This window comes from Melopsittacus undulatus, chromosome 12 (assembly GCF_012275295.1).
Source record: "Melopsittacus undulatus isolate bMelUnd1 chromosome 12, bMelUnd1.mat.Z, whole genome shotgun sequence".
In the NCBI taxonomy this organism is placed as follows: Eukaryota; Metazoa; Chordata; class Aves; order Psittaciformes; family Psittaculidae; genus Melopsittacus; species Melopsittacus undulatus.
In genome coordinates this window covers 10,950,796-10,976,292 of record NC_047538.1, presented here as the reverse complement: position 1 = coordinate 10,976,292, position 25,497 = coordinate 10,950,796, and the positions used below count along the sequence as shown (strand labels likewise).

The 25,497-nt window shown below is 52.0% G+C and overlaps 1 protein-coding gene across 1 annotated transcript in view; it reads right to left on the bottom strand.

The window, feature by feature from the left end:
• TBX5 (T-box transcription factor 5) overlaps positions 1-11,663 on the bottom strand; it is a 36,346-nt gene extending 24,683 nt beyond the window's left edge. Inside the window, exons 1-5 of the mRNA XM_034068330.1 lie at positions 11,489-11,663; positions 9,851-9,945; positions 7,118-7,237; positions 6,378-6,525; positions 4,182-4,334 (exon numbers count right to left, since the gene is read on the bottom strand). Of these exons, the coding sequence (XP_033924221.1) occupies positions 4,182-4,334; positions 6,378-6,525; positions 7,118-7,237; positions 9,851-9,945; positions 11,489-11,635 (663 nt within the window). The 5' untranslated portion in view covers positions 11,636-11,663. The remainder of the gene's footprint in view (positions 1-4,181; positions 4,335-6,377; positions 6,526-7,117; positions 7,238-9,850; positions 9,946-11,488) is intronic.
• Between the last annotated feature and the right edge of the window lie 13,834 nt (positions 11,664-25,497).

Sequence of the window (25,497 nt, the reverse complement as noted above, 5' to 3'; positions counted from 1 at the left end):
GGGAGACAAGAACGGAGGATGGGAAGAGACAGACCTTGCACAGTGTTGAATCGGGGGTGGGAAGGAGGTGGGTCAGAGGCAGGAGTGAGGCTGGAGGGAGATAGGATGTCTTTGAGGAGCTTGGGCTGAGAACCCTGTCCCATGGCTAGCAGGGACAAGACTGAGGACAAAGGTGCAGAGGGAGACAGGACTGATTCAGATACAGGTTGTGAAGGGTACAAGATCTCTTGAAGGAAGCCTGAAACTAAGTCTCCCACTGAAGCCTGGAACGGGACTGAGCATTTGAAAGTAGAGATGTGAGGAGCCCTGGAGAAGGTCAGTGAAGAAAGAGCTCACTGCAATCCCAAAGCAACCACTGCAATCCCGAAGCAACCAAGGGATGCACAGAAGCAACCAGTCCAGGCAATGAAGAAGAGATACATGGTCTCACCTCCCTTAACTCTTTGGATCCCTGCCTCTCCCAGCATTTGGGGGACCCCCCAAGTAAGCAAAGGGGCTCCCCCTTCTTGCCATGCAAATGGGAAGACATGGAGCCAATGGCTCCAGGCTGGGTAGAGTTAGGGGAACACAGCCCTGCAGGGCTCCTCTGGGGGACTGGACAAGGTGCAGTCTCTGCACAGTGGCACTCCATGGAATGCCAGCTGGGCCACTACATTGGTGATCTCTACTGAAGGAACTGCAACCAAAGACAAGGAAAACCAAGCTCTCAGGACAAAGCAACCCCAAGGCCTGCAATATACCTTGATAGAGCAGCAAAAGATTACATGCTCAGAGCAGAGACACCAACTTAACAGTGCTCTTTTAGCACAGTGGTCGTTCTGGGGGTGGGATGAACCTCTACATTCAGAAAGCCCCCCCTCAGGATATCTGTCTATGCCCACTGGCATCTGGGAGTGCATCCAATTCATCTTCAGACAGATCCTTCCCTGTCTTTGTTATGGTGGACATAGCATTTCTGGGTGCCTATAGCATCCCAGCTAAGATTATGTTTCCTTAAAGGAATTTGGGCTACCAAGAATGTTAAACAACTTCGGGGCAGGGGGAGGAATATTGGCATAAACCTGGATATCCTGAGGAGGGAAAACCAATATAAAGCCCGAGTCCAGCTAAGGGGGAAAGTAGGTTGTAAAAATTAATGAGAATAATTGTTGTGAATTCTTGCGTTTGAAAGAACCCTCATGAGGGCAGAACCTTAATTATTTCTGTCTATTAGGGTTCATTTCCTGGTCCTAAGCACTGAGCTAGTACCTAATAAATACAAGCTAGTAACACAATGATTTAAGCTACAGCAAAACAGGACTTAACTGCAGGGGAAAGTTAATATTCGGGACTCAACCTGATTGCAAGCACCCATTGTGTAAATGGCAAGGAAATGAAATGTGCATGTGACCTATTTTAACACCTCAATATTTCGGGGGGGGGGGGGGGTTGGGGGGTTGCAGAGAAGGGGGAGGCGATCGACCGAGCTGCTGACAACCACACTGAAAGCTTTACCTAAACTTTCTTCATAGCTTAAACCTCCTTTTGGGCAGCGAGGCTGGGGATGGGGTGATCCCAGGGTGCTTAAATGTCTTTCCAGGCTGCCTAAAATATCAGGGGAAATAAGCACAAGTCCTACACTGAGATTGCAGCTGTGCTATTGAAATAAATCGAGGGATCTGAACACGGGTATTTCTCTAAGCTGTGTAAGCACAGGCTCAAACTGTGGGCCAGTCATACAATTAATAGGATAATTCACTTATAATGTAGGTCTTGAAACCTAAAACACATGAATATGTGTACATGTATGTGTAAAATGCATGGGTGTATAAAGCAATGTGTAAAATATGGTGGCAAATACAAGCTGTGTGTGATTGTGCAAATAGGAAAGTTTGTGTGAAGGATGCGCTACAGGTGATGGATGGGAGAGAGGGATGGCTGTAAATGGGAAAAAATAGGTAGTGCTTTGACAAAGAGAGGTGGGATGGACAGGATGGACAGGCAGACCCCCCCTTGGGGAGCTCCATACAGACAGACACAGACCATTGGGACTGTGACCATCATTTATGGCAACAGGAAACACAATCTGCATGGCAACATGGGAAAGCTGAATGTGGGGGTCCGCATGTGGAAAAGACCCAGTTGCCACCCAAGGATGTCACCCCTTGCACCCAGCCAGCATCTGCAACGTCAGCTACACACCACCTCAGCCTCGCTATTATTCTCAATCTGCACTGGGACAAGCTACAGATTTTATTCCCTTCCCTGGAGGGAGATGCCATTTGGGGTAGCTCATTCCCTAGTTTCTTTTTATGGCTCTGTCTTCCTCAATTGGGCTTTATCTTGGGGCTACAGCCACTCTTTACTCGTTTTCCCCAACGATTCAGTGCAGCCAGAGGAAGAATGCGTGTGTCGGGGAGGGGAGGGGGGATGTAAGTGTGTGTAAAACGTGTAGGGGGTGTGTAAAATGTGTAGCGGTGGGTGTATATGTCTGGTGGGATGCGAGCGTGTGTGTCTGTAGGGATTCATGCGTTTGTCAGTGCCTATGTTTTGACATAGACGGATACACAGATGTCATTTCTTATCAAACAGATGTTGTTGATTTACAATCAAATAGCCCTGCTCCTCCTAATATGGCACTTTTCCCAAACTACTGTACTTCGATGTTTCTGCTTTGCTTTTATTTGCATGATAATTCCTTTCTCTATAAACCAGTCCTATTTTTCATCAAAGGAAAGCAGTTAAATTCAGGTCTGTTTTCTCAGAGGGAAATGCCTTTAAAACGAGCAGTGTGTCCTGTTTTATTAACTCCCAGTTCTATTAATATTATATTCTTTCTCCGAATCCATCAAGCAGAAGTTAAACTTGATTTTATAGCATCCACAGCGGAGTTATAATTTAAGGCATAATTTGGCGGGGACTCAGTTTGGATTCAGTTTGCTTGTCCTGGTCGTGCCAACAGCTCCTATTCTAAAGGGCAGGGAAGTATTTTCTTTTCTCCTTAGTTACGGTGAGACACTCTTTCTTCCCCAGCTCTCTACCTCTGCTCTCATGCAACTGCTTTGCCAACTGATGGCCGGAGATAACACAGTTACTTTGCATAGGTTTAGGAGCTTCCTGCTTACACCTCCAGGAGAGCATCTAGGATTTAGCCAGGGTGTTAAATTACCTTTCTCCATTTGAAAAACAATGATTTCACTCTGTCAAGTGCAAAGGAACCATCCTACCTGCCCGTAAGTACAACTTAAAGCTTGTAGAAATTACTTTGTACGTGATTGAGGGAGGAATTTGCCGGTTTTTCCCCAAAGGAAAATAATTGGCTTTTCCCGGGGTTCTGCCCTTGTGATGGTCTGCAGGCAGCAATGAGGGGCGGCTGGTGAAAGGCATCGCTAACACATCTACTGGGAGCTCCCACCCTGAGCCTTCCTCCTCCTCCTTCTTCCTCGAGGGATGGGGAAGCACAGAAGAAGAGAAGCGGAGTCCCCCGAGGGGGAACCAAGCCAAGAAAACCCTTATTTCAGCTACATTCTGCTTTGCTCTGCTTTGTTTTGCTCGGGCAGGCTGGGATCTGATCTCAGGGTCAGAACCTCCCTTTCCTTGCAGGGCCCCCCCGCTGCCACTCGCAGCCCCCGGCTGGGGCCGGGCCCTTCCCTGGGCCAAGGGCCGGGCCGTTATCGGCCCCCGGTTGCTGGGGGAGAGCGCCGGGCTCCCCCCCATCATCACCAGGCTGGGACCGGCGGCAGGGGGGGGGAGATAAAGGCAACTTCCCCGGTTGGTCGGCTCCTCTTGGAGCAACCCATCCTGTTGAGCTAATTCCCCCCCGGGTCGCCATGAGCCCAGTCTGTAGATGATTTGTGCGGCCAGGAATAACAGAGGGGGTGGGACGGGGCGGTGATGAGAGGGAAGGGGGAGAAGGGAAAGGGAGAAAAAAGGGGAGGTGGAGGGAGAAGGGAGGAAAGGGAAAAGAAGGTGGTGGAAAAGGAGAAAAGGGGGGAAAGGGAAAGGAGGAGTGGGAAAGGGAAAAGAGCAAAGGAGGGAAAGGAGAAGGAGGGAAAGGAAGAAGGAGAGAGGGAGGGAGAAAGAAGAAAGGAAACGGGGAAAAGGGGGGGAGAGGATAGGAAAAAAGAGAAAGGAGGGAAGGAAAAGCGGCAGAGGGAGGAGGGAGACGCCTCGCCGGTGTGAGGCCCGGCCCAGCCCCTCACCTTGTGGTTTTGGTAGGAGGTGACGGCGATGAAGGCGGTCTCCGGGAAGACATGGGTGCAAAAGGCGGTGTTCTTGGAGCCGAAACCGTTGTTCTCGTCCGCTTTCACGATGTGGAGCCGGGGCTGGTATTTGTGCATGGAGTTTAGGATGATCTGGGCAAGGGAAGAAGAAGAGGACATCCCGTGGGAATGGAGGGGGCACAGAGCGGAGCTGCAAGCCGAGAGGAAGAGGAGGAAGAGGAGAAGTGCCCGCAGGTCCTGGCACTCTCTTCCTAACACCTGCGTTGTCCTTAGCCCCTATCTCCCCCCAGACCCCTCCAAGGGCTGATATCCATCACTCCAGAATTCCCCACCCCAGTCAAGCAGCCCATCAGGGCTGGTGATGCTGTGAAAGGGGTGCTCATTCTCTGCTACTCCCCCGCCTCCAGCCCTGGCCTATGCTGCTGTGTACCCCCGGGGGAAAGCGGAGCTGGTCCCCAAACACCCTTGGGCATCCTGAACGTGCTGTTGGTGGGGGCAAAGAGACCAGAAGTGGGGGGCTGAGGGATTTAGTGTGTCCCGCAGAGGATGGGAGAGGAGGAGGTCGGGGACCGCTCTAAATTCAAGATAAAACGCGGGCCCTGCTCGGTACCGGGTTAATCTCGGGGGAAGGTGGCGGGGGGCCGCCCGGTCGCGATAATGACTGCCGGACCCTGGCGACAGCGAGACGCAGCGCTCCCCGCCGCCGCCTCCCTGTCCTGTCCCGTCCCGGGGGTTTAAGCAAATTGCTTTGACATCCAGGAAAGTCGTAGACATCAACGGTGAACGATCTAATGGCTTTTAATTTCATTACAGCGACTCTAATTGAGAGGCTCCTGGTGCAGCTCCTCCTCTGAAGTCCCTCATTGTCTCCCCAGTACCTTCGCTTTCTTTAGAGGGACCTTTCCCCAGAGCCGCCTGTTCGCAGCGGGGGATGCCGGGACCCGTCCCCCAGTAATGCCCCCCAAAACCCCACCGAGGGGGTAGGAGAGGTCCCCCCCCCCCCATGGCTGCGTTGTTCCGGGATCCCCTCTCTCCCCTCCCTCTTCCCGGAGGAGTGGGAAAAGTGCTGAGCCCTGGAAAAACAGCTCTTGCCAAGCACTTTGTCCGCAGCTCAAGACAACAAATGAACTAAAAATGACATTACTAAAGGAAAATAAGATAAATGCACCCCTCCCCAGCTGAGGTGAAAAGAAGCTCGTAAAAGATGCTCAGCATTAGGGTGTGCTGGGGGGTGTCTCTCCAACAGCCTCCCCCCTCGCTTCTCAGCGACTACATGGGCAAGGATTGAATAGCCAGAGATGTACCATTAAAAAGGGAAGGAAAAACAAAAAGGAAAGAAAAAAAAATCCAACACTTGGAATAAAAAATGAAACTAAAGTGTTGAAACGAGACTGGAGGAAAATATACTCTTGGAAAGAGATGGCGGGATCTGGACTCGCATACCCGTTTAAGTAATTATATATATATTTTATAGATATATATATATTATTCATACACGCGCATATATACTCGCTCCGAGGACCAAGCATCTTTGGGGAGCTCCCAAGGAGGGCTGGTTCTGGCTGCAGAATTCACACAAGCTTTCATGGCCCCACGGGTCCAGCAAAGCCCTTTTTATGTCCAAGAAGCTCTAGCGGGATTTCAATTACTTTCTCATTATTATTATTATGGTCTTTAATTATTGTTGCATTTTCTTTGGATTGAGGGATCCGCATGGTTTAGGTCCTATTTCCCTCGAATAATTGTGCCTGATTGATTTTACCTGTTGGGCAAACTCACGGAGGCAAGGAGCAGATTTTAACGCTCCACAGGTCCCGATGAGATTAAAACAAGGTAGTTGAATACTCAATTAAGCCGGGCGAGTTTCTCTCACTCACGGATTCCAGCCCTGGGGATGGGTCATCAATTCCCATTCAGTGCTACGAAATAGCCTGGGTTTGAGGTTTCTGCTTCCATTTCGCGGGGAGGGGAGGATCCTTCATTGGGGTTTACCCCACTCTCTCAGGCAAGAGAACAATACCCCACCAACCCGCTGGATTTGGAGATGGGTGACATTGCCATGGCCTTGGTAGCGCTGGCAGTGGCGGGGGGACCACACGTTGGTGAGGGAGACGCTGTGGGAGATGACTGTGAGTACGCTTTGCGGGGGGGACTCCTCCCTTCTCCCGTACTTACATGTCCGAAGGGGTCGAGATGGTTGTTGGTGAGTTTGAGCTTCTGGAAGGAAACCAACTGCCTCATCCAGTGGGCGCCGGTGGCCGGGGAGTCGGGATGCACGTACAATCGTCCAGGCATGGCCGGCTCTGCCTTCCCCGTCACCGACCTGTGAGGAGGTGAGGGGACACGGGCCTTGAGATCCGGCCTGGGAAGGGTCCCCTCCCATGGGCTCCTGCTCCCCATCCATCCCCTCCCGTGGGGTATTCATCCCAATACACATCCTCTCCCGTGGGTGCCCCACACATGCACCCGGGTGTCCCCACGCCTTTCCTGGGGAGGAAAAAGCGTTTACAAACGCTGCTCAGGAATTAACTGAGCTCTCTGGCACCTCTCCCACCGGAGCTGGCTCTCGCCATTTCCCCGTTTAACCCCATCATTCCCCCCCCCCCCCCCCCCCCAATTGCTGGTTCTCAATCCTTAGAAATAGAGATATTCCCTTTCTTGTTGCAATTAAACTATCAGCTCCACAATAGCTAATAATCCCATCGTCAAACAGGATTACAGTTGTCGTTAGCTAATGGATGCCTTTCCCAAGGACCGTGGGAGCATCCCGAGAGACTCAGGTGAAGCCCCTGCACCCAACGTCTCTCTTTTCCAGGGGAAAAAATTCAGAGCTGAGCATCTTATTCATGGGTATCCCCAGGTCGAAAAGCCCGACAAAGAGATTTCCTCCTTCCCCTTTCCCCACGCATGCCTACCATTTATTATCTGCAAATTTATATCTGTGGTCATCCGCTGGTACAATATCCATCAGCAGAATGTACTTCGTTTTTGGATTAAGTCCAGTGACCTTCACTTTGTAACTGGGGAACATGCGCCTATTAAAACCGAAATAAAACAAATAAAAACACAGGTTAAAAAGCGAAGAAGGGAAAGTTTTCCAAGGTGGTTTCATGTGGGTGTTTGCCGGGGGGGGGGGGGAGGTCATTTAACAAAAGAGCAAAGCCACATTCTCCCTTCCCGAAAGGCCAGGGGAGGGCTGCACCCTTCCTTCCCCTTAGGGGGGATGTTTGGATGCTGCTGGGTGCCCCTCCAGCCCCCAGCTGAGGCAAAATAGGCGATTCATCAAGGCAGAACAGTAATAGGAGGCTGGTGGGTTTGATATTGACCTACTCGTGTGCTTGCTGGTCTATTCCTATTTGTATTCTTTGTTTCGACTCTCCCTTGAATAAAATCTGATCATGAGAACTTTGGAAGCGAGTTACTTCCCTCTATACATAAACGGCTGGAACAGGAGAGGATGTTTGCAAAGAAATATGTATATATATATATTAAATACATGTATTTCAACCACCTCTATGTGCATCATCGGTTGAATGTGTAGATGTGAATAAAGCGCACCCCAACCTACAGGTACTCAGGTGTCCCACCAAATCCATGCGCGGGGGACATCAGCAAACACACCTGACAAAGACTTGGAAACCACTCGGATACACGCTGAAGAACAGGGGCTTTTCGAAATAGTTTCCATTACTGCAAGGCAGGGACTTAAAACATTCGGTGTTATTTTAGTTTGCGCTTTCCAAATATTTAAAAATAAAGCCTACGAAAATGTATCCCTGGACTTAAAATACGCCTAAACAAAACCCCCACACCTCTAAAAATACCGCGCTCCCCCCCTACCCTAGTCTGGGTTCTTATCTCTGCCATAGGGCAGCTGGGCTGGGTTTTAATGCTTGGAGGAGGGAAAGGGGGGAAAACTGGGATTTACTTTAAGGTTTAAAGGAGAAGAAATTCAATTCCACCTGAAGAATGATCTGTAAGTCTACCGATAGCACCTGACCGGCGGGAACACGGCCTTCTCCAACAATAAACACGGTGAATTAGAGAAATGAGGAAACTGATCGCGTATCTCCCCTGCAGCCCCTGCCCTGTAAATGTCTGTTTTATTGCTCTCCAGATGAGATTTCTGTCCACTGCACTATTTTGGTTGGAATTTCTGCAAGGTGGTTTCTGTCTCCCTCCGTTAGCTGCTTTTTTTTTTTTTTTTCCTTTTTATTTCCTCTTTTTCCCCTTCTTCCACCCCCTTCTGTTCCCCCCCCCCCCCCCCCCCCCAAACTCTGGTTTGGGGCGGTCCCTTCTCTCTCCCAGCCCCTGTCCCATTCCGGGTTGTGGGGTTCGGACGGTCCCCAGCAGCATCCCCCCTTTCCTCGGACACAAACCCCTTCTTTAAACCCCACTTTCAGCAGCAGCGAGGTTCAAGGCGAAGGCGAACCATGAGACAAATGTCTCTGCTAAAACTTCATACAACCGACTCTTGCATTTTCATTTACTTACTTTTCCCCTCCTACTTCAAGTAAATTTTGGAAGATCACAACAAACGCCAGAGGACAGAGTAAAATGAAAGCTTGACTCCGCGTTGTTGATTGTGCCCTTGCAAACTGAAGCTACTACATTTCTACGCATAGAGAAGGTTTGAGAGGGCTTTTTTTCCTTCCCTTTCTCCGAGGGTTTTAACTCAAAACTCATAACGAAAAGAGCCTCTCTCGGGCTGCCCCAGTTTAACGACAGGACTGGAGACACTCTTTTACTGCATCTCGCTGCCTTAGGCACCCTTCAATCTAACAATCCTCCAACACATTAATAACAAAGATAAGGTTAAAGCGCCCCAAACGCACTCAAATACACACATAAATATCTGCGGATCGCGTTTACTAAACCGGTCATGGAATCGTTTACGTGGGATCCCAATAAAGTTGGATTTGTGAGGCTGTATATTTTCCTACACTCCCACACAAACACATCCAGAAGCGTGTGTCTGGACGCGCTTAGAGCCGCATGCTATTTATTTGCGGACACGTCTATCTGTGCATCTAAACAACTTCGTGATCCGTATATAAACAGTAGCACTAGACCACATCGAGTTTTAAGTGGGGTGGGTGTGCTCGCCTTGGTGTAAGCAAAATAAATAGGACCTGTCGGTAAATAGCGTAAGGCATTGCGAAATCGCAGATGGGCCGAGCTACTCCTTTAATTAAGAATATATTAATAATAATAATAATAATATTAATAATAATGGTAATAATAAGTCGCCCAGCGAGCTGCTATAACCAAAGGTAGCTTCTGGCCAAGCAGTCGCAGCTCGCATTCGCCTGGAAAGCTTCCAAAGGCCTGAAATTGGGATTAACGATCCAACGTTCTGGTTAAGAACGAAGCCAGAAGAAACAGTTCCTTCTGACTAGATCGTCGCAGGGATTGTTCCCGGCGCTGCCGGGGCCGTGGCACACTGACATGGATGGAAGGGGTCTCCATACCAGAGATGTGACCGTATCGATGTCAGGCAGAGCAAGGCTACAGCCGCGGACACGCAGTCGCATCCACGCTTGTGTGTGTCCCTATTGCAGGCAACTTCTCCCCGCAAACAGGCCCACAAAAGGCCGATTCAGCCACCCAGAAACGAAGGGGAACGCGCCCCCCCCTCCGCTTCTTACCTCCCGGCCTTTGTTATGATCATCTCCGTCCCCACTTCGTGGAATTTCAGCCACAGCTCCCGTTCGTGCAAAAACACCTTTATCCCCTCCATGCCCTGCGGAGGGGGAAGGCACAGACCGTCAGCCCGGGGTGGGTACGGGGGAGGCCGCCACTGGAAGCTCGGAGGGAAGCGGACGGGCGACGAGGGCCTGAGCTCGGGGCATTCCTAGGAATTCCGGCCCTTTGCGCCCTGGCAAAGCCGGGGACAACGGGAATTGAGGCCGGGGGGTGCTGGCTGGGGGACTGGGGCAGGACAGTGCGGGCCACTGTCCCCAGTGTGAGGCAGGCAGGGCTAGGAGCGCTGGGACCAGCTCAGGCCGCTCCAGGGAAGGCGAAATACCCCAAAGCTTTGGCCCAGGCGCTCCAAGAGCCACTCGGAGGAGCCTTACACCCGCCGGCTCCTGTTTTGCCTGCTGGAGTGATGTGGGGTGTCCCCTCCGTCCTCCGGCCAGGCTCATCCCTTTCACCCCCAGCCCTAAGCAAGGGCCGCCCGCAGTGGGGCCCTGCGATCCCAAGGTCGGCACCGCGGATGCCACCGTGGTGACCACAAATCCCTATGCCGTAGGGTGGGAGGCACAATGGGCATCCCCCTCTTCGCTGAAAACGGAACCGAAGACCCCACCAAAAGCTTCAGGGACGGAGGGGGGGGGGGGGGGGGGGAGCAATTTCCAAATGGCCCCGGGCCCCAGGGCTAAACCCGGTACCCGCACTCCAGTGGACGGCACCCACAGCCGGGGAAGCGCTCGAACCAGGGATCTACCAGCCAGGGGGTAAGCGGGACTCTGAGGAGAGGCTCCACAGCCGCTGAAGGCGAGGCGACATCGGTGGAAAAGCTCCCCTCCCGGCCTTCCCTTCCTCCTCCTCCGGGCTGCCCGAGGCCGAGCGCAGGGAACGGCTCCCGGTCCCGCTGGGAACGGGGAAGCCGAGCAGGGGGGACCCTAGCCCGCTGCTGCCTCGACCCGTTCTCGCCCGGCAGCGCGGAGGTCAGCTGGGTCCCCCATAGGAGCCCACCCGTGTCCCGGCATCACGCAGCACCCGGGGAGAGAAATGATGGAGGGTATGAGAGGCACCATAAGGGTGTGCCAGGCACCAGGGTGGCCTTGGGGGTGCCCATATGTGACACCCCCTTGTCTGCCCTCAGCGCCCTTTGCCTGGGTGCGGGCAGAGCTGCGGGTGCACTACTGTGGCTGTACCTGCGTGTGCCTATATATACATAAATATATATATGTTTATATCTTGCACAAAGATGCACAGGCACAGCAAATACATGTTTGTGCATGCACTTACATGTGCATTCGTACCCTCACGCGTGGAGCCCTTCACCAGCAGACTCCTCTCCCCGGTATTCCGGGTGCTTTTCCGCACACACCCCAAGACTCACGCGTGTGCTTCCCCGCTTGAACACGGCCCCAAATAACGCTAAAGCAGAATAAGGCCCAAAGGCAGGTGGGACTTCTCAAGCCTGTGGGGGCCTAAACCGATTCATCCCCGCCCAGAGCTGCAGCAGACACCCAGCTGAGCTGATATCTGGGGGGAAAACGCCGAGAAAAGGGGGAAACACAAATGAAAGCAAGAGGAAGAGGAGCGTGAGTCCTTACCTGCTGCGTGAAGGCTGCCTGGGGCGAAGTGGGGGACTTGCTGGTGGCCCCCAGCTGAGTGTCCTGCTTGGCTTCAGCCTGGAGCTCCTTGGCCTCCGAGTCAGCCGGCGTGGTGGGGAGCCCGAAGCCTTCCTCGCTATCCGCCATGTTACGAGCTTCCTTCGCCGGATCCCCCACTGCAGGCACACATGGGGAGAGAGCAGAGATAAGAGACGCATAAGTCAACGCTGACGTTTAATAAAATATAGAGCTATCTATACGTTAGCGATGGGAAAGCCAGCCGGAGCCCTAGGCAGGGCTGCCTGACAAACCCGCGCTGTCCGCAACTCACTTCCAGCTGCCCGGGGAGGGAACGAGGCCCTTTAACTTTGGGAGAGGGAGAAATAAAGACTTTTATTTATTATCGCAGCCCGCAAGGGATGATAGGATTTGGGGAGGGGGGGGGGGAGGGGGGGTGGAAAAGGGGAGGGAGGGGAAGGGGAGGCGGTATTATTGAATGCATCTTTTGGTAAAGGTAAACAGCGTATTTTAGGTCTGTCTGGCAGGACGCAGGGAGCAAGGCACCGGGGGGCCGTGGACCGGCCAACTCATCGCAGAAGTGACTCTGGAGGTTTGGGGTTCAAAGTGTGTGTGTGGGGGGGAAGTGGAAGAGACTCCCCCGAGCTTTAGACACCTCCAATTGCCCTGGGCTCGCTGCTGCCGAGGGGGCCGAGAGCCCCTTTCATTGCTCCCAGGGAAACGGGAGCTTTCGCCCCACTCCGGTAGCGACCAAACAATTGCCACCGACACGCCAGGCCCCTTATATCGGCCCGTTTGCAAAGAAAATTCAACTTCTATCCTCCCTACTGGAAAAAAATAAAACAAAATAAATAGTAAAATAAAATAATAAAATAAATATTTAAAAAATAAAGATAAATAAAATAAATAAAAAAGGCTTTTCTCCCCCTCCCCGCACAGTTGCGAGGAAAGCAAAGGATGGACGAGATAGTTAAAATCTAAAAGTACAAATACATCAGTCGGCAAAGACACTGTGCAAGGTAACGCGCACTCGGGCTGGTGGAATTGGGGCTGAAGGGAGCTAAGCCATAACACTGAGAGTCAAACTACACCGGCAGCGAAAGCGAGCTTCAAAAATACACGATTTCTCTCTGACGCGAGTAACCACAGCAAGTTCTAAAAGCGTTATTTTGACGTGGCTTTAAAGGCTCTATCAGGAATGGTAAAAGTTTCAAAGCAGCACCAAAAAAGAACAGATAAAAGATAAAAGCAATTGAATTATCTGTTAGTTTTTGTTCTTAAGAAGTTTAGAGTTTTAGTAGCTTGGGGTGGGGGGGAGAATCTCTCTCGTATGTTTCAAAGGGGATTCATTTTGGAAAGGCCAACCATATGGAGGCAATATTGGTTTTAAGTACATGAGAATGTTTTGAAATGAGTTCTCCTTCACCCTGCAACAATATTAAAAAGCCTTAAAAAAGGATGAAAAAAATAAAAAAAGGCAAATCTCCTTTAAATACAGAGGGAAATTAGGGAAAAGAGTGGGGAGAAAATTGTCTTCCCTGCTAGCGGTGGGTAATAGGTACACGTACATATATATAATTTAAAAGGACAAAAAGCGAAGGGATTCCAGGTCCGCACCTCTGGAACTAAAGATCACGCACACAAACGGCCCGGCCTCCCCTCCCTCCTCTCTTTCCCTCCCTCCTTCCCAAACGCTCTTTTCCCACCGCACACCAGCCAAGAGCTTGGCACTAAGTGACTGAAGGGCGAAGCAAAAGCGCTACCGAGCGCGGAAAGTGTGCGGAGGGACGCGGGGCGCTGCAGAAGCCGGTGTCCCTGGCCCGGGCTAGGGCCCAGCCCGCGGGGGCAGAGCCGAGGCTCCAGGGACCATTTAAGGCTTTTCTCTTCCCCTCCTCCTCCTCTTCTTCTTTCCCCCCTCCCTGAACTGTTGTTTCCCTATTTTTCCCCTTGCTGCAGCTTGGGAAGTTCCCGTTATCCATTTTTGAATCGATTTCCCTCCAGCTTGGAGCTATTATTCCCCCTTGAGCTGCCAAAATTAGAGGAGAGGGGGAAGAAAAATAAATAACATTAATAAAGAACGTTTATTAAAACAAAGAAGGAGCCAGCTATGGCAGCGCAGGGCAGCCCGGCCTCAGCGAGCCCTCCGCGTCGAGACACGATAAAGCAAATATAAAAATACTAGTAATAGTCATTAAAAAGGGGGATAACAGCAAAAATAACCCAGCAACTAAGAGGAATTGGGGATCCATGCCTTCTCTCTTTTTTTCCCCTTTAAAGAGCTGCTGAGAAGAAATAGAGCTTGACAGAACCAGGCCGCGGTGGCTGTATGAGAAACGCATCCTGCGCTGCTAAAGTAGCACCAAGTGGGTTTGCGGAGGGGCAAAAATAAAGGGGAACAGGAAAAAGAAAATCCCCCCCTTTGCTTTTGCCCCTCGCCCCCCCCCCCCCCCTCCCAGCCCCACACGCGGCCGCGGAAGCCCTGGGAGGGCAGTCCCCCCCCCTTTTCCCATTCTCCCCCCGTCTCCCGAGGCCTCACAGCTCCTCGGCAGCGACAATCTGTGCCCAACAATGCCCCCAGCCAGCCCCTTTCGCTCTCTCTCGGTCACCCCCACGCACACACGGATGACAGACACCGACGGACATACATGGCAATGGAAGAGCTGTTACCTTGCTCGCTGAATTCCATGCAATCAATGCATCTCCGTACATATAATGTGTGTGTCTATTTTCCCCCTTTGCAATGGAAATTACAATGGGATCAGGCTTCGCGTGTGCATATTTCCTTTTATTTATTTATTTGCGGATCAGCATGTGAAAACCCAGCCTGGAAGAAAAAAATCTATCCAATGCAAGCCTGCTTGTCTGCTCCTCTCTCTCTCTCTCTCTCTCTCCCTCTTTCCCTCCCTCCCCTGCTCTCTCCAAACACTTCCAGGTTGTCAGACGCACTAGGAAGGATCCTGAGACCAAGATAAAGCCCCCACCCCCACCTCAGCCTGATCTGGAAGATGCAGTTTTCCCCACCCCACTCTTTCTACTCCCTACCTAAAAAAAAAAGATATAATAATAATTTAAAAAATAAAAATAGCAATTAAAAAAGAGGGAGAGGATCCAAGAGAGGAAAAAGAAAACTGCTCCCTCGTGCAGGAAAAAATCAAATAAAAACGCAAAAAAAGAAGGAAGAAAAAAAAGTTTCGGGCTGGTGGCGACCGCCGCTCCTCCGGGCAGGTTCGCGGCGCTGCCGCCGTGGCTGCGCGGAGCCGGGCGCGGAGCGCGGCGGAGCGGAGCGCGGAGGTGACGTGGGCTCGTCCAGCTCCGTCCGCCAAGTGCCGGGACCCACTACCCAACCAGCTGGGATCCTGCTCCGGAGAGACTCACCCTCACACAGCCCTCCCCGCCCCCTCCCCCCCAAACCTCCTTTTCCAGCCTATTTTTCTGGCCGGCAAACAAGAACAAGGCACAAAGACAATCATCAAACTCCCCAGCAGCCCTCCCCCCTCTCCCTCACCTCCTTCCCCTCTCCCTCCCTCCCTCCTCCATCCATCTCTCCCAACCAAAGAGAAAATTCAGCGCCTGGGAATATCTGCCCCCCCCTCTTCTTCCTCCCCTCTCTCACCCCTTTAAATAAATCGCTGGCTCCTCTAACCTCGCACAGCCCCCCAACACCCCCCTTCCTCAAAGCCAGTCTAGAGGTGTGGATTTAAACCCAGCTTTATATTTGCTAATGCTCACCGAGGCCTTTTATTGGGGGGGTAGAGGGGGTACCCCCTAAATGGACTCGCTTAGGTATAACCTGGAGGTGGGGGGGGGGGAAGGGAAAGGATGAAACGCGGCGGAGTGGGACTGAAAAATCCCTCGAAGATGGACCCCTAGTGGGGTTGTGGCCCTTCTGCCCGCTTGTGAAGGCAGCCAGGCTCCTTCTCCTGCCCTTCCCCATCCTCTTCCTCACCCCGCGCAGCGCTGCCCTGCCGCGGGCCGCAGCCCTCCGGAGCTCTTTGCCTCGCTCAAATAATCAACCCGTCAGGGAGGAGCGGGGATGTGGCTTTATCTGCATCTTCCTTCGCTCCCTTTTTTTAATGTATTATTGGGAGGGTAAAGTTGAATAGGTCAGCGCAGGGTAAACAGCCTCCCTGTCGCATTCTGCGGGCTGAAGAGAACCAGATTGGCAAGGCGGATTTTTGATAAGACTCGGAATAAATGGCATGGTTTAGATCTGCTCTGCCCACCCTCCTCCTCCTCCTGCCCCCACCCTCTCCTCATCAGTGTGTCCCATCCCTGTCTCCCCCCTCCCTTCCAATAAAATAAATCCCTCACCCTTTTCTGCTTCTCGCTCGTTTCTTTTGCATTTCATGGAAGTTTTCAGCAATCCCACCCCTTGCTCCCAGCTCCCGCAGGGCGCGATAACACCGGAGCCCCCTCAAAGTTTGAGGTGAGGAAGCGCAAAACCTGGGGGTGAGCGGCTATTGGGGGTGGGGGGTGGAGGGATGGTGGGATAGGGAGGGCACCATTTCCCATGCTCGCCACAGTTCAAGCTGCTACTTGAGAAGGAACGGCCAACAGTAAACGGTTGCAAATAAGAATAATAAAATCACTGCACTTGTAGCCACAGAGAATAAGCCAAAGAATGCTACTTAAACAAACAGAACAAAGCTTACCCCATATTTCATTATTTTTAGAGGGAAAGGAGCCGTGGAGCTTTTCCAAAGACAAATAAACGAGGGAGCGAACCGGACGGCTCTTCCCGCCGGGAAGGAGGCAGCGGCGGAGGCGGCCGGAGCAGCCCCGGGGCCTGGGGCGGGCGGCCCGGCCGAACCCTCCCACCGCACCGCGCTGCTTCGAAAGGTGCAAACCAGGGGGTGGAAAAACAAGGGGGAAATAAAGAGATATCAAGGAGGAGCTGCCGGGAAAGCCGCGGAAGGAACGCGGTGGGTGCAGCCCTGAGCGTACACTGGGAGCATCCCCCGCGGTACCCAGAGCTCCAGAAAGAAGAGGGGGTTTCTCTTAAAAATCCCAGCGAAAGCAGAGAGGAGAAAGGTTTCTTGCAGCCGGTAGCGAGGGGGAACCCGAGCTTCCCTCCCTTCGCCGGAAAGAAGGCAAAAAGTGAAAATCCCTTAAGTTTGGAAGAGCGAACCCGAGCACGGCCGCTGCCTGGGAAAACACTCACCTCTCCAGTGCCAAACTAGCGCTCACACACCTTGAAGACAAGTTGAAAACGATGCAAATAAATCGAATTTATTTCCGTCTGCAGGTTGGATGGGGGTAAAAAGGAAGGGGAGGGGGGGGAAGCTGGGAAAAGGATGGCAAGTCCAGGACCGTAATGTCAAGGCGAAGGAGCCTTCCAGCTAGAAGCCGATTTGTGGTCTCCGACAAATTAAATATTACTGTTTATTACCAGCCATACTCCGATAAAATAAAGAGAGTTCAAGGCGATAGCTGCTATCTCACGAGCTTTGCTCCTATAGGACACGGAGACGTCACCAACCACGCAACTGGCCTGTTCTGTCATGGTTGACTGCAGCAGTAATGGAAGGTTAATTTGTATTATTCTCCTCTTTTTAAGGCTCTATCAGTGAGATTCCTGCTTTTTCTTTCTCCTTCCCTCCCCCCCAAAAAAAAATCCATTCAGTGCAATGCAAAATACAACGAGGCTGTGAGTGTGCAACCTCTATATATAGATGTGTGTGTGTGTATATACACATAAATATACATATATTCACACTCCGAGAAATATAATGCTTATGTATATATGCAGGTGTGAGCCCGTATAGATCATATATGTGTGTATTTCTTATGTATATGTGTGTATATATATATTAATCTCATATATGTATGTGTATCACCCAAGCAGGCACGGAGGCGCTGGAAACTCCAGGAGAACCCGCTCCTTCTTGGAATGGAAAAGGCAGAAACCAGCAGCAAAGCCCCCCTTCACCAAGAGCAGCCCAGTTCATCCAACGGTATTGGCATCGTTCAACTTAATTTAGTAATTTCATTGTATTTTCTTTAAATAATGCTCTTAGAGCTAGCAGAAAACTCGTCAGATGAATGTTCAGGCGCTTCTGGAAGGCAGCACACAGGGCTATATATAGCAAATGATAACCTGGTTATTTGCACAGATTCAAGAGTGCTTCGGGAACCAATTACTTACTCTGATTTGAAATAAATAAATAAAATGGGGGGGGGGGGGGGACGTAGTAAATCGAGGCTATTATTTGCCAAACAAGATTGACAAGGGAAGGGAAAAAACAAGAAATCACCCTAAAAAACACCAAATGCCTCTGAGTACAGGCAAGAGCTGCGGAGGAACCGCTGACTCTTCTCCGCGTCCCATCTTTCCTTTAAGTTGGAGCGATTTGGGGATGCATATGGGGCCACTGCAGAAAGATTTTATACACAGCACCCCCCCCTCCACTCCCTACTCCCCCCACCCTCCAAAAAAAAAAAAACCCGATGCTAAAACATTACTTTCTCCAACAGAAAAAAAAGAGAGGAGGAGAAACAGGGAGAAAGAAACTAAAGAGCAACCAACACCTATGGAGCGAGGAGCTCCTGGACGCTGCGGAGGGTGAGTGTTCCCTGCCGAGGGGGCTGCAGGCAGCATCCCCCAACCTCCCCGGTCGACAGAATCTGCCTGGATTGACCCGGTTCCCCCAGGCTGAGCGCCCACCCCGGCTCTGCAGATCCCGCTGGGAGCCAGGCCCTCCACAAACAGCACGAAAAAACACCACCAAAACGCCCAAAATCAGCAAAAAGAAAAAAGGATGGGGAAGAGAGAAAAAGCCCCCTTGTACCCCGAGAAATAAAATCCTTTTCTCCCATCCCGACCTCCACCTAAATTTCACCCCACTCAAAGGAAGCTGCAGCTGGGCTCCTGCGAGCCCGAGCCCCGAACCGCTACCAGCCCCTTCCTATAGATACACATATAGAAGTATAGATATGTGTGCAACGCCTGGACACGAAGTGTGCAAACGCACACACGACACCTTCTCCTTGCTCCAGTGCTGTAATACATTTTATACCTTCAGATTGAACGTGCAACATGAACGGTTGAGTGCAGAGCTGTATAGATACTTGTCTATATATACGTGTCTGTGAGTATGTATACAGACACGCACATCACAAAATCATATGTGCGTGCATCAGCGCTAGTGCAACCTTTTGCACATTCGCACAACGGTGCAAGTGCAAAGCCACCCTTGTCCCGGCCCTTACACATGTAGATATTTACCTTTCTCCTGTGGTTTACACACAGGGCTTTTGAGTGTGCACAAACATCACTCTGCCCCCACCCTCCGCGCAGCTCAGTGCAAACCTGTGCATCCACTAAACGCGGGGGGGTGTGTGTAAATGTGTGCACACCGCCTATGAGCCCTACTCCGTGTATATATATATACGTATATATATATAAACGCATAAAGTAGATATAAATATCTATATAAAAGCTCCTGCAAGCATAGAAACACCGGAGCGTCCATCAGCAACCACAGATCCAACCCCCCCACTTACCTCCCTGGGTGTGGGGGTGCGTGCTTGGGTGGGAGGCCCCCGGGCCTTTTGTACATACACACACACGCGTTCGATCTCCCTTGCTCAGCTCCCCGCCGCAGTCAGAAGCGCAGGATCAGGCCCAGGCCCCGCCGCCCGTCCCGGGGGCCTCAGGCCGCGGGGAGCCCCCGCTTTTTGAGGCCGCATGGCCGGACCCCTCTGCCCTTTTGCTACCTTCGGAGGATGTCCCTCGCCCTGGAGGTTTCTCCTATCGGCTATTCCCCAGGAGAGGTGGAGGGACAGGAAGGAGGGGGGGGGGTGGCCGGGGTGCTGGCTTGCAGTGGGGTCGAGGTGTCAGCAGTAAGAAATAGTGCCGAGCATGAACTCATACCCCACCTTCTCCCAACACACACCCCCGCTTTAAAATCACTTCTTGGGGCGGCTCAACCAACTCGGAAAGGCTTTCGTTATCCACCCGTAGCCGGCGGCTCCTCGGCAGCAGCCCGGGGACCCGGGCATGCTGCCCCGGCCGGTACAACAGCGGTTCTTAGGCCTGCGACGGCTCCTGCTTGCTCATTCCCTCTTCTCCCCCGTCTCACCCCGAGATTCCACTGCCGGGGTTACCCCCCCCCCCCCCCATCCCATTTCCATTTTTAAGCAATTTACTTCCACTTTTTGACCATTTCTCCTTTTATTCCGCTCTCCCTTTTGTTGGCCGCGTTACCCGCTGTGGCGAAATACGCACCTGGGAGAAAACAAACCTTTAAAACAACCATCCTCTTTGGAAGCGTTTTGCTCCATTCACTTCGTGTTTTCTTGGTTGGTTTGGAGGGTTTGAGTTTTTTCCCCTCTACCTTAGGGGCAGCTCCTGCATTGGTCTCTATAGCCCCGATACAGCTCTCCCTGTGTCTATATTGGCATGACAAAACCCTGCGTTTAGCGGTCTAGAACTCGCTCAGAGGAGGCTTGTGGGGTAAATATCTGGGGTCGAGCTTTTTGCTTTAACTTGGGGGTTTTGTAACTACAGGTGAACACCAGTTTTCTTTTCATGTTTGTGGTTTCGAGTCCCTTTTTTCCTGCCCTTCTTGCTACTTAAGGACCAAAAAAAAGGGAAAGAACTTTGTCATTAAGAACTGTTCCCCCCTCCTCTCAGCCCATTCATTTCCCAGGCAAACTCCTGGCTTCAAAACGGTGACCAAAATGTGCAGCATAAACAGCCAGGCTGCAGAATCGCACAGGGCTGCCCTTCGGAGCCGTCCACTCTTGGGCTGCAGTTCCCTTTTTCTCCCGAATGACAAGCGGGGAAAGGGTGAGAGGGTCCCAAAGTCAAGCTATGGGCATCCCTGCAGCAAAAGGGATCTATATTCTCGCCCCAATTTGCTTCCAAAAAGCATCTCCACCGGAACTAACCGCAGCCCGGGGCAGCCAGGGCTCGGTCCCCTATCCAACATTTCCCGTGGCCACAGTGCTGTTTGAACAAGGGGGAATTAAGCTGCACTTCTCTTTCCCATCCCTTTCAGAGAGCCAGGCCGGGTGATATTTTGGCATGGGGTGCCCATCGGGTTCCCCTCCCCGCCCCTATCAATGACGGATGCGCCGATGGAATGGGGTGCGTTATCGATGCCGGAATGGAAAGGCTAATCTGCTCTTGCCAAACAGGGTGTCAATCAGGGCGTTATCTCTGCCCAAAGGAGAAAATAAAGGCAGATAAGACCTCCACTCTCGCCCTGGGAAGAAAGCTAATGGGGGCAAAAGGGGGAAAGTCTGCAGCGCCCTGTGCCTTTCCCTGAAAGTGATCTTGCAATGACCTTGAAGGGGAGGCGGGGAGAGGAGCCCCTACCGAAGGGGTTTTAATCAGTGCCTGAATAAAGGCCGCACAGACAACACCTGTAATTGTTCTTTCCTCTCCTCCTTTTCCTCCCGGGCCAGGAGCAGGATCGGTCCCCGCTGTGCCCCGGCTCTACCGGAGATACCAGCTCAGGCACCCACATACCGACCTTACTCTAAAACCTTCCTTCCCAATTAATTTTTCTTTCTCTATTTCCTTCTTCAGGATCAATTTTCTCTTCTTTATACTTCCTAATTTTCCTTCCTTTTTCTTTTTGGTTCTCCTCCTTTTTCTCGCCCCCGTTCGCTTTCTATCCCCTGCCCTAAATTAACACAGAGGGAAAGCGCAGCCAAGACCGGCCGATCCGTTATGACCACGTTATCCTTTGTATTACCAGGATACCCACAAATTTCGGGAGCTGAAGAGGCTCCCAGGAAGGCCGAGGGCGGCCTCGCTGCGCGGAAAGAACCGCGCTACCCCGTGGCGTCCTAAATCCCATCTTTTATCCATGTAAGGAAAATATAGATTCTGTAAAATCACCCAAACAGCCCCTGAGAAACTCTTCTTGTTCTCTTCAGGAATTAAGTGCAGAATATATATATATATATATATATATATATATAAAGGAGAAAGAGAAAAGGGGAAAAAAAGGAGCATTTACCCCCTTACATGGGGTGCCATGCCACAAGCTGTAAATCCGGCCCAGCTGCGCGGCTGCGGATAGTTCCTCGACAACCAAAGTGGAGGGCACAGCTCCACGGGTGTGCGAGGCAGCACCAGCGCTATTTGCAAAGAGCGTTTCCCAGCCTTATCCCGCCGATCGGGATTCTTATCCCGAGGATTGCAGGTAGCTTTCCCCTACTTTTTTTCTACTGAGAGGTGGAGAAAGGAGCTGGGAATTTGGGTGCCAAGAGATGCTGATGTTGGCAGTCGGTTTGGTGAATCCGATTTTTATAAGCCCTTGTGTTATAAATCGCCACAGATTTATACCTATTCCACGCATATTAGGAGTCCGTGTTGCATACCTGCTCGTTCGTTTGGTCTAGTGGTTTTGGGCACAGAAAACGCTGCTTTCAGGCGTTGGAAGAAAATATTAGGAGCTCATTTCGTATCTGTTTTGAGGGGTTTGGGGAAAGAGATGTACACGCTTCTTTCCCTGCACCAGTGTATGTCTGCACAGGGGTTGGGGGTCCAGCACATTTTGGGTACTATACGCTTATTCGTTCATTTCCAACGAATAAATCCGGGATTTAGGGAATTAACGCTCAAATCTCCGCTCAGAACCATCCCTCGGTGGAGCCCGGGCGGTACCTGCGGGGCCGAGCCCGGGTCCATCCCCCCTGGGCCGGGGGCAGGAGCCACCAACTTCCCTCTCCGGGGGCCGGAGCAGCCGCCGTTCAAGACAATGTCTATTTTCTGTCATTAATAACTCGGGTTTTTTTTCTCTCTCTCTCTCAGGAAAAAAATCGCTTTTGGATCCAAGATTGGTTTTTATGATTCAGTTGGACAAGACGGAACACATGTTAGTTTAAGCAGGTTCATGAAATAGCTGTAAATCAAATAAAGTTTACGAGTTTAGCAGGAAATACTGAAAAGATTAAGAAAAAAAAATCCCCCCGTTCGCCGAGGCAGAGACCAGCAGGGCTAAAATAGTTGGTGGAGTTTTGTCCTGCTCTGTGTTTCTCTCTGTTCTCTTGTGCATCTTGCCGATTAAAGGCCTTGAGACCCCGTGTTGGCGCCAAGTGGCATGTTATTAATCAGTTATCCCGAGGTTCAGTCCACATAAGAGAGAAATTTAATCACCAGAAACCAGACCCGACATAAAAGAGAAATCTAAAATCAATTCCCTCCCGTCGCTCCCCCCCCCCCTTCCCCACCTCCGAAGCGATCAGAACGAGCAGAAGCAATCAAGATCTCGCTCCTTCTCCCTCTTAATTGCAATGGGAGAACGGCAGATTTATCCGGGATTTATCCCAAAGAGCAATTGGGAAAAAAAACCCAAATAACATTTAAAAAGGAATCTTAAAAGACCCCAAACAAGAACCCGTCATCACAACACAACAATTTTGTCCTTGATCTCGCTATAAAAACGTGATGGGGGAGAAATATCCCAGGCGGAGGCTTTTATAATGGAAAGTGTGTGTGTGTGTAGGGGGGAGGAATGGCATTTATCGCTGTTAAAATGATCTTTGAAGGCTCCCGGGGTAAGGACCCATTGAGGGGTCCCTCCACCCCAGATGCCGGTCCCAGCCTTTGCCTCCTTCCCCCAGCCCAGGCTTCACTTGAGGACGAGAATCCTGGGAGATGTCTCTCCCGAAAGCTGTGTGTGTCCCCCCCACCCTGGGAGCCGAGTGCTTCCCGACCCACCAGCAGTGCCCCTGTCTTCTGCCAAGGGGTTTTGGGTGGGAATGGCCAGGTTCGGGTTAGGCCGTGTGGGTTGAAGGAGCCCTTGACCCTTCTCTCTGCCTCCAGGACAGGGCCGCGGAGCAGGTCCCCTCCTCCTGGAAGGGACCGGAGGGGATAGCAGGGGAAGAATGGACCAAAACATCCCATTCCCTCCCCGAAAAAGCCTGCTTGAAACGCGGGGAAAGCGGAGGGGCTCGGCCGCGCAGCTTCCACACGTGTTTTCCATGGGACACCCTCCGGGTTTTCCTGCACGGCTTGTGGAGGGGGGGCTCTCAGTCGTCCCTCATCTGCGGCTTGGAGCCGTGAAGGGCACACGGGGGAGGCCGGAGGCAGCCCCGGGGCTATATTTGGAAAAGAATTTGGAAGCCCTTCCAGCAAATCTGTGCGAAAGGTACCGGCCCGAAGGGACGGGCAGCCCCGGGGGGTGCCTCTTCCCCGGCCCCCCCTTTTCTCCCCATGGTTCGGGGCGCCCCGCATCGTCTTTATTCCTGGATAGAGAAAAGGGGCAAGAAAACATGTTTGTCCCAGCAGGAACAACCTCACCCCGCTCTCTCCCCATCCATGATAGCCGGGGTTTAGCAACAGTGCCCCCCCTCAATGGGTTAAAAGCTCCTGAAGAGGCTCTAACTCTGTGCCAGACAGATTTGCTCGTTTTGCCTTAAAAAACACATAGCCGGGGGGTGTCCTTCGGGCCTGGGAGATGAAGGAGAGCCGCTTCCCCGCAGCCTCCTCCCACCTGAGCAAACCTGCTTGGGATATTTTAACGAAAACCGCATTTCTTTCTGCCGCATTTTTCTCTCCACCAACACCCCCTCAAAACCCTAGAAAGCACTGATTTGATTTGGGTTGCCTGATGGGCTCCTTTTCCCTCCTGATCGTTTTCCTACAGCCCAAACAGACTGGAAACCACAGAGAAAATAATCAAAGTGCAGCATGTTTCCCCACAGTAGGAATGCATGTTAGCACTCTCTCCACGTCTCGATCCTCTGTTGGCGTGTGGGTATCCATGCGGAGATGCCTCCAGAGGCAGATGCACAGATGCAAGAAGGCTTTTGGGTGTTCACAAACAACTCGGACCTAGGGACGTGGGCAGCCCACGACCTCGGGGTGAGGATGCCTGCCTGGAGCTGAGCATTTCGATGTAAACGCTGGGAGATACGTGCACGAATGGGCATAGAACCAAATTGTACCTGCTCACATCGGTATTTTTGGCTGCAGCCCCTGGGGTGATGCCAGCAACCCCATGGGTACAGCGCCCGTGGGTGCTCCTTCCCCACTCAGCCCTAATAACTCATCGGCTTCTCCGCCGCCTGGCTGAGCCCCCTCAGCCGTGTTGCCAGGGAAAATGTGGAAAAGGAGAGGGAAAAGCAAGATTTGGGGAAGGAGCGGGTGGAGGGGGGTCGTGGCAAGGGGAACGGGTGGGCTCCGGAGGGCAAGAGGTCTCGTTTTCCAGCAGAAAATGGTTTTCCAACCCCCCCATCTCGCTGTCAAGCACATCCGTAACTCCTCCTCTGTCTGCGGAGCGGCTCCGCTCCCCCCCGTCCCGGCTCTCGCAGCTGGGAGGCGTAGGTAGCTCCAGATAAGTGAAAGTGGTATTTTTATAGGCTGATAAAAGAGACTTATCTCGGCTTTCCCGAATCTGACAAAGATTCCCTAATTGGTCATTTGCCCACAGCAGCATCCCCAGACCAGGGCCTGGTGGACGCTATTTTCAGCCTCCAAAGGGGGTGTTGAGCCCCCTGCTCCCCGTGCTCTTCCCTTCCCACATCTCCCGAGAGTGCTTCTACTCATGCCCGTTCACCCGCATAGGCTGAGGCTGGGGTGGATGGGGAGCCCGTCCCCATCACTTACCAAGGGCTCTGCCACGGGTTCCCTTTGCAAACCGGGGGGACCCTCCGCCAGGATCGGCCTTGGGGGAGTGATTCCCAGCCGCATGTCCCCTGAAAGAATCAATCCCAAGGGATTGCCTACCGGTGAGGACTCATCCCCCCGTTAATCACCCTCCATGTGTTGGCTGAGAGTGCCCATAAACTGCATATTAGGTCTTTTTGTGACATTAAATACATTTTAACACCTGGAAAAGCCTTCCCCATCACTTATATATGCAGGTTTAAGTCAGGTGAAAACTCTCTGCTATGGATGGATGAGTGGAGACACACAGAGTTCTGCACCAGCGCTGCCTAACTCCAACCCACTGGGTGCTGGGATTAAATGTGCATTTAATCCTCGGGATTAATTACAAACAACGAAGTGCAGTCACCCTTTCTCTCATGGC